Here is an 18,224-nt window from a genome sequence, read left to right on the forward strand (position 1 = left end):
GGTGCCCGAAGAGAATGGCTAAATATGACACACATGATAAGTTTGACAAGCATGATAGGAATGATAGATATGAGAAGAATGAGAAGTATGATAAGCCCTACAAGCCTAACCAAAAGTATATGAATCAAAAGAACTGTTATTATGATGCTAATGATGGTGTTACAGATGAAGAATCAGAAGGAGATGAAGTTGTGTTTATTTCTATTAAGGAAGATAGACATGTAGCTATTGATTCCACAAGTTGTACTAATGAGGAGAAATCTTTAGCTGCTAAAGTTGAAGAGAAAGATGAATGGTTAATTGACAGTGGTTGTTCACATCATATGAACGGTGATAAAAGAAAATTTGTTAGTATGGAAAGGTATGATGGTGCAATAGTGATATTTGGAGATGACAAAGCCTGTGTGATCTGTGGGAGAGGTTCTATTTCTTTTGCCAATAAGCATAGCAATGATGTTGTCCTGTATATTGAAGGTTTGAAGCATAATCTTCTGAATGTTGGACAAATAGTTGATAAAGGTTATGATCTAAAATTCAAGAATGGAAAATGCAAGATCCTAAATGCCTCTGGTATAGAGATTGCATCTAGAACTAAAACTGAAGGTAACATTTTTCTTTTGAATGTTTGTGAGAAAATTTGTTTGATTGTTCAGATTGATGAGATTTTGGTTGTGGCATAGGATAATGTGTCATGTGAATTTTGATTCAACGATTAAGATCCGCTCTACACAAGTTGTCAGAGATCTGCCTGAAATTGTTCAGCCTACTATTTCAGTATGTAAGGAATGTCAGTTGGGTAAAGAAAACAAGGATTTCTTTCAATATTAAACATTATTCATCTGATGGATTGCTAGATCTTGTGCTAAATGACCTATGTGCACCTATAAATGTTAGCAGTGTGCAGAGTGATAGATATTTTATGCTGCTAATTGATGATTATTCCAGGATGATGTGGGTTGTATTTTTGAAGGAGAAATTAGAAACATTGTGTTACAAGTGTTGGGTTACTTTTCTTAGGGAGAAATCAAAAGCAGAGGTTGCTTGTAACACATTGGACAAGATCAAGATATTCAAAGAAAAGGTGCAGACTGAGTTTGGTTTGAAGGTGAAGTGTCTAAGATCTGATAGAGGTGTTGAATTATATTTCGATGAGTTCAATTCATTTTGTGAGAAGCATGGAACTAGAAGACAAATATCTACTCCTAGAACCCCTCAATAGAACGAAGTTATTGAAAGGAAGAACAAAACTATCTTGGATGTTGCAAGGACTATGCTAATTGAAGGGAATGTTTCGAAGATTTGCTGGAGAGAAGCTATTAGCACTGTTGTTTACATATTCAACAGAATTCACATAAAATGTGATACCGATAAGACCCCTTATGAGTTATGGTTTAGTCATGTTCCTACTATGAGATATTTCAGAGTATTTGGTAGCAAATGTTATATCAAGAGAGATGAAGATATAGGATAGTTTGATGCTAGAAGTGATGAAGGTATTTTCTTGGGATATTCTACAAAGAGATAAGCCTACTAGTGCTACAATAAGAGATTGAGAAAGATACTGGAAAGTGATAATGTGAAGGCAAATGAGAACTTTGGGAAAGAGATCAGAGCATGTGGTTATGATGATGGACTACATGTTGTTTTAGCTCATGGTTAGACTGAAGAACCTAAGCAGAATGATTGGGTAGAGATAATTAACCCGAATGTTGCTGCTATCGATGAAGAGGTTTAGGAACTTGATAATCAAAATAATTAGAAGACTCTAAGGTATGTAAGATTGAATTGTTCTAAAAATTAGATTATTGGAGATAAGAATAAAGATGTAATGACCAAAAGAAGGTTAGCTGCTGAAGAAGTATGTCTGTTTTCTAAAGTTGAACCTAAAGATGTTGTTGAAGCCTGCAAAGATGAAAATTGGATGAGAGCTATGGAAGAAGAATTAGATTACATTGATAAGAATAATATATGTTAATGTGTATCTAGATCTAAAGATAAGAATGTAATTGGTACTAAATGAGTATTCAGGAACAAATTGAAGGAAGTCGATGAAGTTGTCAGAAATAAAGCTATATTGGTTTGCAAAGGATATTCTCAAAAAGAAGGAATTTTTTATGAAGAGACTTTTTCTCCGGTGGCCAGACTTGAAGTTGTTAGACTATTGCTTGCATATGCTGCTTATAAATATTTCAAGGTATATCAAATGGATGTCAAATCTACCTTTTTGAATGGTGATCTTGAGGAGGAAGTCTACATTGAGCAACCTGATGGATTTTCCTTATCAAATGATGGAGACATGGTATGTAAACTGAAGAAATCTCTTTATGTATTGAAGTAAACCCCTAGAGCATAGTATGCTAGACTAGAAAGGTATTTGTTGAAATTGGGATTTAGCAAAGGTGTTGCTGATAGTATCTTGAAGCATATGTACTTTAAGATAAAGAATGATAATATCTTGATTGTTGAAGTCTTTGTTGATGACATTATCTTTGGAGGTGATGATGAAATTTTTCTTAGGTTTGTAGATTTCAAAGACTCAAAAAGGTATATTTATATCTCAAACAAAGTATGTAAAGGAATTGCTGAAGAAGTTTGGGCTAGATGACTCCAAACCAGTTGGAGCTCCTATGGTGATTGGTTTTAAATTGTCTAAGAATGATGAATCTCTGAAAGCTAATCAAATCTTGTACAGATCTATGGTTGGTCGACTGCTATATCTTACTCAGACTAGACCAGACATTATGCATGCTGTGTGCATGGCTTCTAGATATCAAGTTGATCCGAAAGAGAGTCAAGTCACTAGTGTTAAGAGGATATTAAGATACTAGAAGGGAACTATGGACTATGGTTTGTGGTATCCAAGGAATGATGATTTCATGTTATGTGCCTACATTGATGCAGATTGGGTGGGTGATGTAGATGACCAAAAAAGAACTACTGGTGGAGCATTATTTTTGGGAAAGAAGTTGGTTTCATGGGATAGTAAGAAACAAGATTCAGTGTCCCTATCTACTGCTAAAGTTCAGTACATTGTTGTTGCTAGTAATTGCACTCAGGTAGTTTGGATGAAGCAAATGTTGAAAGATATCAAAGTTATCTATGATGAGCCTATTGTCATTTACTATGATAATTATTGTGATATTAACATGTCAAAGAATCTGGTGCAACATTCAAAGACTAAGCATGTGTCAATCAAATATCATTACTTGAGAGAGAAAGCCAGTAAAGAGAAAGTGAAGATGGAGTATGTATCTACAAAGGAACAAATAGATGATATTTTCACTAAGCCTTTGCCTATAGATATATTTGTCTATTTGAGAGACAAGTTAGGGCTATCTACCCCTCCTAGTGAGAACTAGATACTTTGTGTTGCACCAATCTAGTGGATTTCGGAGCCATATCCTTTTATCTGGATTGGTGAGTTGGTGTTGCTCCTCTGGTGTAGTAGTATGTGTTTGAGGGAGAGAGATTTGTGTTCTTGTTTTGGGAAAGAGGTTTTTGTTTTACTGTTCTTTGGCATTGTTGTCAAAGGGGGAGAGAGATCATGTGAAATACTTCTTTATATGTCTTGATCTTAGGGGGAGCTTGTTGGAGTTTGTTGGAGATATCTTCTTTCTTTGCATTGACTGTTTTTCACATTCATATGTTTCCATCAATGCACAAGAGGGAGATTGTTGGATATTGTTGACCATTGTTGTTGTTAGGATATATTTTTGTCATTGATGTCAACATATCCCTATGATTTACTCTGGTTTTTTCTGATTGGGAAGATCTTATGATCCGATTTTGCAGTTTTGTTTTGCAAATCACTAATTTGCAGAGTTAAGTATTTCCTCCGGTATATTCTGGTGTGATAAGATATTGTGCTAAGATTTTGGTATATTATTTGGGATGGTATTGTGTATCTTCATCTCAGATGAATCATTATCTAGTTCTCTGCAAGTTATCTTTGTTCGTGACAGTTGCTGATTAGTTGTATTCTTGAGTTTTAGTTGTTGATCGATGAAGATTTTGATAAGTGGTGTTGGTACAGATATTCCTGATGATTCTAACGTTCTTTTTGGTATTTCCTCATCTTATCCTATTTATTTTGGTGATCTGCATTGATCGTTGTGCGATTTTTGGATGGTTTCTATGAACCGGTGATGATTTTCATATTATGTGGTATTTCTGGTGGTGTAGCGTCTTGCAATTGATCTTGCTGTGATTTTTGGTGGAGTTGAGAATTTGCAAATTTGATTTAAGTCCATGTTATGCTATGTAAATCATTGTATTGGTTTGATGGTCAATCTTTGTATCATGCGATGCAATTTTATAATTGAGGCTTGAGGGTTTAGTTGACCTTGTTATCAAGGTTGATGAATTGTATATATGGGTGATGTATTCATGTAATTTAGGTGTCGATGGTGTGTCTTCATTATCAGAGAGTGGTGTATGTGTGAACAAGTGATTTATCCTTCTGTATTGTGATTGTGTGGAGATTGGTGTTGCAAAGTAGACAAATATGCTTAATCGGAACTGTAATTAGGCAATTGGAGATGATATTCTTTCAGTTCATTTCTTCTGGAGTAGTCTTAATCTTGTTGTAAGTCAATGAGACTTACCTAAGGGTTGTATCCTTTCGGGCCATTATCTTTTGAGCAGTGACCTCTAGGCAGTGTGCCTAAATGCATGTGCATTCCCCATTGTAATATTTCACATACCACTATAGAGTGTCATTGTTCCCACCATGGTTTTTACCTTAACTGGGTTTTCCATGTCAAAATCTTGGTGTTGTATGTTGTGCTTTCATTTTTATTATCTATCTTATTGTTGTAGTTTATCAAATCTATGTTTGTGATTAAATTTGTTGATCCGATGAAGACTGATTCACCCCCCTCTCAGTCTTCCTCCTCTTTGCTACTAACAAACTATATGTGTTATTTTACAAGAGAATTTTTATCCAAAATATTATTATCTAGGTATGATGTGACAATGTATTTAACTTTTCTCAAATGTTAAAAATAGCATCTTCATTCTTCTCATCTACAATGCAAACACTACAAAAATGATAAAACTTTTAAAAGCAATTTCTTTCAAAGTTTATTTTAAATCATCAATTCTACATACTAAATATACATATTGTAATTGGAATATCATTATGCAATTATGTCATGTGATTGTATAATCATGTTAATGTAAACATGTAGTGTAAACAACCTATCGACTAGGTTAAATAATAAAGTGGGACAATCAATCAACTATATTAGAGAACAAAGTAAATCCTTGTTTAATATATTTGCTACATTATCTACCATAGCTGCCACTCTACTTTAAAACAAAGACAAAGGATATGAAGAACAAATCATTTTCTTTACCAAATCACTACATAATGTGAAGTTGAAGTATTCCATGGAGGAGTATGGTTATTCTCTTTCCAAGGATAGTCCCTCCAAAAGCGATCTGAATTTAAATATGTGGGAGTTTTAATCTTTGTTATTTGTGTTCTAGTCTCAATGTTTGTAATTGGTAGATGGTTGTTGGCCCATATTTGAAATTACATTGTCATTTATATATAAATCCAATCTTGTATCATTCAAAATATCTAAGAGGAAATGAACAAGATCCAATTTTGACTTATCAAGATATTAAGCAACAAACTAAAGGCATCCAACATCAATTATGGATTCATGTTTGTTAAGTTTCATTACCATGTTATTATGTTAACACTTGCAAGAATTCAATAAAGAGTATTGTTTCATCAAATTTATGTGAAACTTCATGAGAGACTTTCATACCTAAGGTATTATTGTTTCATTTCAATATTTCCATGATTGATTTGTCTCTAGCCTCCCTAGAACATCCAATCTTTTTCATCAAAATAGTTGTAGAGGTGGCAATGCCAAAATTTGATTTGACTTACGCAGACCCCTATACAAAACAATCATTCTTCCTCCTTTTCTATGTGTGTAGTTTTAGATTTGATAGAAAAATGTATATATAAGTATAAAGACAATAACCATAGGTTGAAATAACTTTTTAAGTGATGAAAACATTTAGACTAGGCTGCCCAATACCCTTGTCCTATTTTTTAGGATATATTTTCTCAAGAAATATCTATAAGAACTCTTGACTCCATTCATGCTCCTCTCTATTAGTTTTAGGAACCTTCAAAATAGAGTTCCCAATGGCCATTTGTAGCACTTTTTGATCCATTTTTCATGTTCAAGTTCCCATCTATATCTATGTCCTACATTTGGTTTATTGTATATCATTCTTCCTAAAAGTTGTTATTATTAAAATATATTATTTTTCTATCATTAACATTAGATCTCATACACACACTTCACAATTTCAATTCATTACAACAAAGAAAAACATTTTCAATGTTCAACTCTCCTATTAGGATTGTAGCTAAAACCATTCATGTTCCAATGATATGCTATTGACAATTGAAATTTCATCCAAAATCATAGGATCTCATTTTCATACACATTAGAACTATAGCTAAATACATTGACCAATATCTCTATACAAAGATTAACATTAAGGTATCACCCATGTTTAATGGCATACATTAGAAAGTAATGCCTTATACGGATACATTGTCTAAATTGAATCTACTAAAAAAAATTTGCATTATGTTACAATCAAATAAAATAAATCAACATATTAATACTAAAGGTAGTAACATTCAAAATTTATTCACACTACAATAAATAGGAAAAGATTTAATAAGGCACTACATTATGTTCGTCACTTAATTATATTAATATCAAAAGCATAATATTTTACTAAATTAGTATTTATTAGAATCACAACACCCATCAAGAAGGCCATATAAAGAGGTATTTAAAATTTGAAAGGCATACAACTTTAATCATAATATTAACTTAATCATGATAAATTTCACATCTATACTCAAAATAAGTGAAAACACTACATCTATCATATAATCATGGGAAAAAGAACAAACTTGTGTCGCACTTGGGGCTAATTGGGCGTAGTCCTATAAAACTTAGTCCAATCAGACTGAGTTTGACCGAACTAAGTCTAAACAGACTATTTCCCTATCGCATGGCGCTAACATGGCACCTAAATGGCACCAATAGTTTGACTGAACTATTGGTGGCATAATCTGGGTTTTTTGTGAGCACCTGAATGCAAGAGACTCAAAATAATTCAAAATAGTTCAGCTTGACTGAGTCCAACCGAACTCACCTATGTGGCAGGTGATGTGGCAACCAAATCACCTATTTTCTTTCATTTCTGAAACTTTTCACTTCTGGTCAATTTTTCTCTAGGTAGAATATTTTTTCACAAAAATCAAAAAACACCCTTTTGTAGAGCTCAAAGACATGAATCTGGACATATAATTTTTTTAATATTCTGATCAATTTTAGTATTTTTTATTTTTTAAACATTGCAAGTAGGTTGTTTAAGTTCAAAAAGGGGCTGATTTGAAATTCAAAAAAAAAGTTTAAAAATATATTTTTCACTAGATAAGAGAATCTTCTCCAAAAGGGTATAAATTTTTGTTTTTAATAATGATAAATTTAGTAGACAAAAGGTGATGTCGAATGAAAACTACCAAATTCAACTATGTTGGACTTAAAAATATTATTACAAGAAAAATATACATCATAATTTAATTTATTTTTTTTAACACTGCATATATATGTCCTCTATTTGAAAATTAAAATCAGAAAAAAAATAAGTTCATTTTCATTTTGTTTGGTGACACCGACTAGAACACCTAATTTTTAGCATTTTTCGGCAATAAAAAATTTGTCTTTGAATATATAAAACAAATGTCAATTTTTTTAAAATAACAAACATAAATTTCATTAATATTTCTATATTTGATCAGTTTACATCATTTTGAAATCTAATTCAGAAATGTTACTTTTATGCGATTGAAGTTAAACAATTTAATTTATGTTGGACACTTCCTTTTTAAAAGTGTGGCATAGCATTGTGCTTTAATCCTCATGAAAAGATGTCCTATTAACAATATTAACCTTTTGACTTCATTTACCTTATGATGGACTCCTATGTTGTTATAATAGTTGTATAAATAATTTCACTCTAAATTTTGATACTAGACTACCAAATGAATTAACTTGCAACTATTAAAAATGTGTAGTATATTACTATTTCAGTCCCACTAAATGAAGTCATTCTCACTTCACTATGCAACTATAATCCAAAACTCAAATAAGGTAATATTTTCCTATTTTATAATATAATGAGGTCTATATAGTTATATTTGTTACTTATAATTAATTAATAATTATGTGTGTATATATAATTATAATTATATATATGTCCCTTATATATCTTTAAAACATATAAGGTTTAAGATTATATATAATTAAAGGATTATCTTATTTATAAATATAAAGACATAATTTTAAGTAAATTAAAGTACTTTTACAATTTCTTTTGGGGAAAGAAGTGTATTGTGGTTACATTTGGTCAAACATTTTTAATATTTTTTAATTAATTTTTAATGTCTATAGACAATATTTATGAAAACCCTCATGTACAATCAATATAATTTGAGTTGAAGTAATTATTAGGTGGTTTATTTTCTCAATGTGTTTACATTATTCATATACATTTTTTTTTAATCAAAATTAAAAAATTTGTTAAAAGGCACTAATACCTACCTTTTGTGTAAATATGAGCAACTTTCTTCAAAATTACTTAATAAATTGTAAAATATGTTGAATAATCAAAATATTACATTTTTTAAATATAAACACCATTATCAATAATATATTTTAATTAAAATTACTTGAAAACCTTATTACAATGTATAGGCATGTGCCTATATACCATTGTGTAATTTTGAAAAATAAATTTTAACTTGTAGATATTTCTCCCATATTTCATTTGCAAAATAGATTTTCTCAAACCATCAAATAGATCTATATGTAACCTAAATGTCTTGGAACATTTTTTCTTTTTGTGCATTGAAGTCTTTCTATTGTTGATGCACAACATAAAATACTTTTGTAAATTGTGTTATAATTTGCAAAATCAAAATCTCAAACTAAAAATATGTCTTAGATATATATGTAATAGAAGAACCATTTGAATCTCTTTTCAACTCTACAAGAACAAGATTAAACAATACTTTGATAAACTATTTAAATGGTAGAGAAAAATGAACAAAACGAGACTAGATAATTACATAGCTAAACATAAAAGACGTAAAATAATATATTGATTTATTTATTGTGGATAGATATTACATTAATTTATAATGGGTTATAATTCCATTCATTTTCTATGAATATCCTTATAGGAGAAGAATTTCTTAAAATAAACAACTAAACTTATTAATTTATCTAGATTTATTTTGTTTACTAACATTAATTTAAATTATTATTTATTTGATTTGACGCATTTGTCTAAATATGGTGAAATTTTCCAACATAATCAAGCATACTTTTTCATGAAATGTCATTCAACTAAGCATGCTAAATCATAGTATACCATTAAGAAATGTAGAGATTAAAATCAACAAATCCAATGAGAATATCACATTACATAATATTTATGTGCAAAATATCTTGTGGCCAAAATATATACCAAGAAGAAATATCAAATATGCATTGTCTTTAAAAAAATATTACATTGCAACACACTTTCTTCACTACATCATTATCTCTTCTCGAACAATTTTTATGTACCTATGAACTCTTAATGAAAATCAGTAAACCAAAGTATTTTTAATGAAAATTTATTTTACGACTATCACAAGGCTTAAATTTACAAAGATATTCAATGAAACATACCACATAATAGGAGTAAAAAACATTCCTAAAAAAATGAAATGCCCCACACCTTTGAATTTCCCTTGAATATGTCAATTCATTCACTCCAGTAACTCAAAAGATATTTTAGCCCTACTTTCCAAGAACCCAACTTGATGAAGTTAAGTGTCACCTACATGGAACACCAAATTACATTGTTCAATCCATTTTGAAGTTACTAACTTGAAGAGCTAAATAATTTTTCATAAATAAATACTTATTATTGTTGATGGATCTCTTCATCTCTTATTAATGCATATATCAGTGAAATTATATTACAATTAATTATTTTCTCCTTGAAATATATGTGCCTAGAGACACATTGACAAATATGTTGGGACAAAATAAATTGCTAATGATTTACAAGTTTTATACAACCTTATTATTAATAAATAGAAGATGAGTCTCCATAACTCTTTCGCTAATTTTTTGGTTGAAATAGGAAAAGTAGACTTCCACAAAACATTGAGATAATAATTTTTTTGAATGTTATATAATAAGAAAACCTAATCATAAAAAAATATTAAAACTTTTAACTTAAAATTAAGTTACTAATAAAAGTAGAATAAATATTTATGTATTTTTTAAATATACAAATTATAAGTAATTAAATTAACCAGAATGCAAGTAAACACATGAGATAAATATTCATGGGAAAAAGAATCAACTTTTAAGAAACATTTTCATCACATGTCCCATATAAAAAAATTATTGCATATTAAATATTGAAACAATTTAAAACTTTTTATCAATGAAATAAACATTATTGTTTTCCTTTCCAGTTTTTACATAATTTCATTAAACAATGATTTTTTTCAAATACATATGATAGAGTTAAAGTAAACTATTGTTCCTAGATATTCTATTCAAAAACAGTAGGAGGGGGAGCATCACCTAAGTTCTTTTCCTTCAACTATAGACCAATGGTCGCCTGCACACTTTCCAATTGGAAGTGCACCTACCTTCATGAGGGTATATAAAAAGTAACCATTGAGGAATGATACTTGATTTCTGGTATGGTGTCCTACATAACCTAATTGGCCATACAACTATAAATATATCTCTAACTACGTATAACCATCTTGATTGAACTATGCAATTATGGACATTGTGAACTAAATAGATGCAAGTTGAGACTATTCCATCACTTTGGCCAAAGCTCATATAATGACACATGTAAAGAAGTCTAGTCAAATGTTCACACACCTCCACTTGACTTGGATTATTGCAATAATATTATAGATATGACTTAGTTTTTTATTAAGAAAAATCGGGCTTTGAACGGACCCTGAAATCCCAAGTACAAAGAGTCACCATCAAATAATAAACAACCAATATACAACTCATTAATAGAAAGAAACCAAAAAGAAATAGACCTCTAACACAATAGGCCAAAAACATAAAATAAATAGAGAATTAACATAGGTTCTTCATGACTTAGTTAATTCAAGGACTATTCATAATAATGTCATGGCACTTCTTGCTATGCATTCTCACATTTAATAGTTTTTAGGCTACTACCACATATTCACATGTCTTTATGGCTATACAAGAATTATAAGATAGCATGACTTTTAATTGGATATAGTACATGCAAATGCTATCACCCCTCTTGTACTTGTGACATGGTGAATATTATTACACTTGTAAGGGTAGAAGAATTAATGTTTAACCAAAACATCTTCACCTCTAACTCTATTTTGACCATGTTCTCAAACTCATTTTAAAACAATCTTTTCAACTTCTAATGTCCAAAAAGACTATTTTTATGATCATATGCTTTTAGAAACCAAAAATATTTCATTATGTGAATTCAACGTTATAAATTGAACTTGGATAATAAACATCTTAGTTTTTGCCTTCAAATCAGTCATGAAATTAGACTTCTCTTGCATTTCTTTTCACAATGCATCTATAATAGACCTCATAGTATTTACACGTTCATATATATATGTATATAGTTACAAACCCATGTGCACATATATACATATGAATATAAGAATACTAATTAGATTCTATGTTTATAATAATATAAGAAACAATTATCGCTCTTTCCAAATCAACTGAGTAAATACAACATTGACTTCACTACCAATGTCTTTTATCACATCCATTCACTATTAAAGTCAAAGACTATCACAAAGAATAAGCCTGTTTAAAAGTATTCCATTTTCTCATGTATGTATTTACATTCACATGTAAATACATACATAAACATATATAATTGTATATATAACTTTTGAGCATGTTTAGTGTTTTAGTGTCATTTTTAGTAACAATCTACAATGAAGGAAAAATGTTGAATAATTCACATGCCTAGAAGAAAGTATTGTAGAGACATCATGTTACTTTAGAAAGTTCTAACCTTCTTCACAGTCTTCTCCCTCGCCTTTTTGATCAGAAAGAAAAATCTTACCAAACAAACAAGTTCACATGCTTCTTATAAACACCCTTTCAAAAATTCCTCTAAGGTAAGGAAGGGTTTCCTTCTTACAAAAAGAAAAAAATTTAAGCTACTCTCACAACTCCATGCATTCTCCTATTGTAGCTACATACAACTCTTCTATTTGATATCACTGTATAATACTCTTCCTTCAAGCTTTCTCAATAATAACAAGGAATATACAAAATCCACTCTTTAATATAGCAACTTCAAGCAATGTTCTTTACTAACCCACAGGCTCTCCATCTTCACAACAAACAATACTATTTTGGAAATATTTTCTATTTATCCTACAACACTAAAATATTAACTAGTCAGTATATCCTATAAAAACTCATGCAAGAGTAGTGGACTCAACTATGTAGGCATGGAGAAAAACTATAGAGGAGGAGACAACATCAAGGGAAAATAGGTGACCCTTCTTAAACGTCTAGCAATTATTATGCTATCTTGTGAGATGAGATATAGGATTTGACACCATCCTTGTTGTGAAACTCCACCTTAATTTAGTTCACCTAGTAGGAGATTAGCTTCTTGTTCCAAGAGGGATGGTGATAGTAGCAATGACTTTTGCAACATACTTCTTATCTTCTACTATGTAGATTAGATCACCAATAGGCTGGGTAGTCAAAGTATCAAATAGCTCATTATTCTTAGTTATATGTTTTCTAGTACCAGAGTCAATTAACCAAACCTCCCTCAAGGGTTGTGAGATTGGGGACACAAGAACTAAGCTCTAATTGATGCCACAATTTGGAGAGACAAGAACTAAGTTCTAATTAACAACTCAATTTGTTTAATTTGGATTATCCTCATCAAATGCTTCATCTTTTTGTTCTACAACATGTCCTATATGCCTTCTTCATCAAGGATGACCCCTTTTCTATTGAGAATGACTATGAATAGACGGGCCTTCCTTACTACAATTATTTTGGGTGAGGCCTTTATACTAATGATAATTAGTATCATGTTTGATTAGGCTTTGGAGGCTTATGTTGTTGTTGTGGCTACTTAGTGAGGATCATTTTCATGACTTTTGATCTTGTTGCTATCCAAAACTAGTAGCTTGTCTTCAAATGCATCTTTCAAGGATTGGATAGCTTCCTCTTGTTGAAGCAGATTCACAAATGCACCAAATGACACCTTCTGCATGGTAATATTCAATGTCATTACAAATGTCTGAAATTGGGAAGGAAGAGTGTGAGAAGCTTTTCTTGAAGTATGGAGACACGATACAAGATTTCCTCAACTTTCTCATCATCTTGCATATTAAGTGTATGAAGTTTGGATTGAAGATGGAGGATCTTGGTCTAGTTCTTCATATGGAGAGGGTATCTTAGGCCTCTTTTGATGTAATTGCATCTCGAACATGTGGTTGAGTCTCATAACTGATGTTGAGTATGATCAAATTCAACGCTATTATTGATACTCTAATGAGTAATATATTTGTAATTGATATTCAAAAAAAAAAAAAAAACTAGATCAGCTCATATCTTGCCATGCAACAAACCTCCAAAACCTTACAACTTATGCGATTAAAAGATGGCTTTTCCTTTATATCCATATCCAAAAGATAGGAATTAACAATAGAGCGAAGCCCACAAACTAAGGAATTCTAACTATTAAAATGAAATAATCATTTTATAAGTTTTGGTCAAAATTTTTGGGGTAAATAGTAATTTCATTGTTTTAGACCAACATTAGTTTTGCATTAATGCCATCTGAAATATTATAGTTTTTGTTTAGCTTTATGTAAGTACACACACACACACACACACACACACACACGTGTGTGTGTGTGTGTGTGTGTGTGTGTGTGTGTGTGTGTGCGCGTGCGTGCGTGTGCGTGCATGTACACATCTACATATTACATTGTAGTTTAACTAGTAATAAAGAAAATATCAATTCATATCAAGAATAGTTTTATGAAAGCCAACCTAGAGACAAGTTTGAATTTTGACTCAAGCGGAGTGCTAGACCTTTAGACAAACTTGGATAGAGAAAGGCTTAAGATGATACTAGTCTCAAGTAGAAACGAGGTAACTCGAAAATAAATAGACTCAACCACATACCATTTTTACAACATGAAAACTAGATGATGGTGTGTGATAGAGCTCAATTGGCATTATTTGTCCATTCATGAAGTCTACAATCCTCTGTCTCATAATAACCTCCCTCTCCATCCTAGAGGGAAAGGTGGATCCTACATCCAACTCAATAATCATGACAATAGTTAGCCAATTACATACATGATATTATAAGCATTTAAACAAATTTGCTATCATTCATTCATATTGCTCTATTCATGAACAAGAACATTTAAGTCATATTATGTTCATATCAAAACACCTGTCACTTAAAAATTCATTCTTGCATGCATATTTACACACTTTAATCATGAAAGTTAATAGTATTTTTAAATCATTAGAATGTTACAATTTTTAAATTTAAATATCTTTTGATCAAACTTTTAACTTTATATAAAAATCTAAACAAAACAAAACAAAATAATATTTTTCGGAATAGTCATAACTTTTAGTGTGGATTAAAAGAAAGTTAACTATTTACATTCTTTTCCTTGTCAGTGACGAAATAGTAAAACTAATTAGCAGTTGTATTTGATAGGAGTTGAACCTCTGAGCTTTCATTTTCAATTGGAGCAACTTTATTGACTTAACTATACCTTTTTTATGTAATTTATTAGTAAATACATAACTGTTTCTTAGAACAGAATGTAGAAATCATCAAACAGTGACGGATGAGAGTATTAAAACGGCATCTCTGTCAACAGAATCTGATAAATCTATTCCTCCCATAGCAGCCCCCAGGACAACAAGGGATCCACCTCGTCATACATGCCATCTTCCCTTGGTTGTGGTGCAGAAAATGTTGGATATTGAACAAGTTGAGAATCAAGAGATGCAGTACCCACAAGCAATACAAGATTATCATATTCCGACCTCATATCCTTTAGTTCTGCTTGTTTCACCGCCAATTGGGATTCCAGACCGGCAATTTGCTTCTGGAGCTGATCAATTTCTTTTGCACACCCATGCACGGGGTCCTTCAGCCTTGCACTCGCTTCATACACAATGCTATTCACTGCATCTGCTCTTTTCTCAGCCTCCAAACCCTGAACCAACAGCACACCAAAACCATGAATTTCAGAAGTACCATCATTAAGAACTAGGGCACAGCTAAAACTTACTTGAAGAAGTTTAATGATATGGCCGGTTCCAAACACTCTCTGCACGATTGCGAACTTGTCTGGATCATCGGGAGGAAAATAAGGAGCCAAAATGCATTCTTCTGCGCATTTCTTGCGTTGTACTCTGCAGGGAGCACAGGAAACAATCTTTCTTTTTCCCATACGAAGAAAAAAAATGTTCTCAATGTGTACTGATACGGCAACAAAGCGGCTTAATAATATTATACGGTGCGGCATGATCTATATAAATATATCACAGGCGGGAAATTAGTCAATAATTTACGCTACTCTTGTAAGCAACAACGAAGTTGCTTGAAATGTTTTCGCAAGTTCTGGGAAAGTATGTTCATGTTTTGTGAGGACCGCAGCCGACTTGACTGATACTTCATATGTCGGTGAGATTATTTATGCTGAGTTTGATTTCAATCTGGTAATCATTATAACCCTTCTTTTTCTTGTTGGTTTTGATTTTGCAGTCAGATGTACAGAATTGTAGCGTATTATGCAGCGACACGCTGTGAAACAACGTATCTTGCTAATTTTCGGTCAATTGAAATTGGTGAATTGCGGCCTGCGGGTCTTGTATTCACACACGCGTCGGCACAGATTCTTTTTAGCTTCTATAGCAACTGTTATGGTGTAATTTTTTTACTAATTTATCTTCTTCTTTTTTTTAATGGAGGTGCAGACCTTCACAAAGACTAATTTATCTTTTAAACTTTTTAATATTTATGATTTTTGAGATAGTTTTATATTTTACAATTAGTATTTTTTAAATAGTTTTAAAATAATCAATTGTAATATACTATTTTTTTCTTTAGAGAAACAAAATTAATAATAATTTTTTAATTGTAAAAGAATAAATAATAATAATTAATATTACCTTGTCAAAATAATCTTTTTGTTTGAGGTTATTATTTGTAGATTATTTGTGTGCATAAGCATTTACTAGTGATTAATAAATTGGTTGATTTTTTATCAACTATATAATTTTATGAAAAAAAAATTATAAAGTAAACATGTGAAATTTTTAACTTTATAATTTATAAAAAAAAGGATTTTTCTTCAATGTGATTGGATAAAATTATTTGAGTGTTATAGAGGGAGATTTATAGAGATGATAGTCTATTTTAGGTTTTTTTTCCTTGGGAATTCTTTATATTTAAAAAATAAATATCTATTTAAAATAGTTTTTTATTTTATTTTTATTTAAAATATTGTAAATAAAATGAAATTTCTATATAGACATATAAATTCTAATATTTTTTTATTTCTAAATAAATGTGTTAGTTGTTTTTTAAGGATGTGGATTCACACTACAAAAATGATAAAATAAAAATTTAATTAGAGCACATCTCTAAATTAGCATAAAGACAATCTTTTCTATCTTATAATAAAAATTTGACTAAAATATTAAAATATTTCATTACAAGCATTAGACCATCATCACATTTTATAATAATAGTTATTTTGTCTTTATTTTTCTCCTATAATATTTTAAATTTTATATTGATCATATTAAACTATTTTTTTTAATTATTATTTATTTTTATTTTTTTGATAAAAGTGGATGAGACCAGTAAAATTATATTGATTATATATATTTTTACATGTGTCTGGTTCAAAGAGCACTAAAGGGAAAGAACCAGTAAGAAAACCCTTCAGTATTGCTCAAGAAAACATAAGTCTATTTACTCATTACAATAAGCCCATAGGCATACCAAAACCCCCTAGATACATTGCAATACATTGCCATCCACATTGCCATCCACATTAGATATAAAGGAAGCTGTAAGAAGCAGTCTAACAGGGAGCATCTAAAGATGGAGTCAAGAATGTCCACCAAAAATCAAGGCCATCACCCCAAAATCCCGCCTATCTAAACACCACAAGAATCCAAAGCTCTGAAGAAAACAAAACTCAGAACCATGAGAGAACCCAGAATAAGAGATCCACATTAACTGCTCTTTCCAATTCCTCAGAAAAAGCCACCATCCATTGAATTTGGCAAGAATTCTCAATAGAAAACAAAACATGATGTTAGAGTGAAAAGCAAGACAAAAATCGAATGATAGCCATAAGTGCCCACCAACAATCAATATAACTGAGAATAGGATCACCATGTCATAATTATCGCATCATGAAAGAAACCTGCTAATATGAAGATGATCACACAATGATAAAGCCAACGAATAGCAAAATATCCCCAATCATTAGAACAACTACCTAAATCACCGATAGATCATGATGCCAAATGAAGCGAAGAGGAAAAAACAAGTGATTAAGGTACGAAAGCCTGATGGGAAGGCAACTAGCAACCAGTCGCAACAAAAAAAGATTACCAAAAACAGAGGATCAAATAGATATTATGCAAGTACCCCTGCCGTACAAGTACTAATTAATATGTAATGGTTGCCATAAGCCAAAGAGATCCCAAACTTACAAAAGAAAATCAAAACAGCCCGCCAACCAAGATAACCAAAGACAACCACTCAACCAAGAAAGAAAAATCAACCATCCAAACCAAAGATACCCCTCCTACCTCCGGACTTTGTGCGAAGAAACTACCAAATATGACTACAACAGGAATGCTGCCATAAGGTAGGACAACATCCCCCCTATAGCCATATAGGGAAGTAACCATCACATAAAGCAAGGAGACATGAGAAGGTACATCTCAGACCGGTAGAAGAAAACCCAACCAATTTCCCACCCCATGAATGAAATCTAACATAAGATATCAATAGCACAAAATTATCATCAAGGCCAA

The 18,224-nt window shown here is 31.1% G+C and overlaps 1 protein-coding gene across 1 annotated transcript; it reads right to left on the minus strand.

Moving 5' to 3' along the window:
* Window positions 1-15,049: 15,049 nt before the first annotated feature.
* On the minus strand, window positions 15,050-15,691 carry LOC131069564 (LOB domain-containing protein 1-like). The gene has a single exon (XM_058005064.1). It carries the CDS (start codon window positions 15,689-15,691, stop codon window positions 15,050-15,052), a length of 642 nt encoding a protein of 213 aa, XP_057861047.1.
* Between the last annotated feature and the right edge of the window lie 2,533 nt (window positions 15,692-18,224).

This window comes from Cryptomeria japonica, chromosome 3 (assembly GCF_030272615.1).
Source record: "Cryptomeria japonica chromosome 3, Sugi_1.0, whole genome shotgun sequence".
NCBI classification, from domain to species: Eukaryota; Viridiplantae; Streptophyta; class Pinopsida; order Cupressales; family Cupressaceae; genus Cryptomeria; species Cryptomeria japonica.

Bases quoted from the DNA above. Each gene is read 5' to 3' on its own strand.
- LOC131069564 (XM_058005064.1), bottom strand. From the start codon at position 15,691: ATGCCGCACCGTATAATATTATTAAGCCGCTTTGTTGCCGTATCAGTA.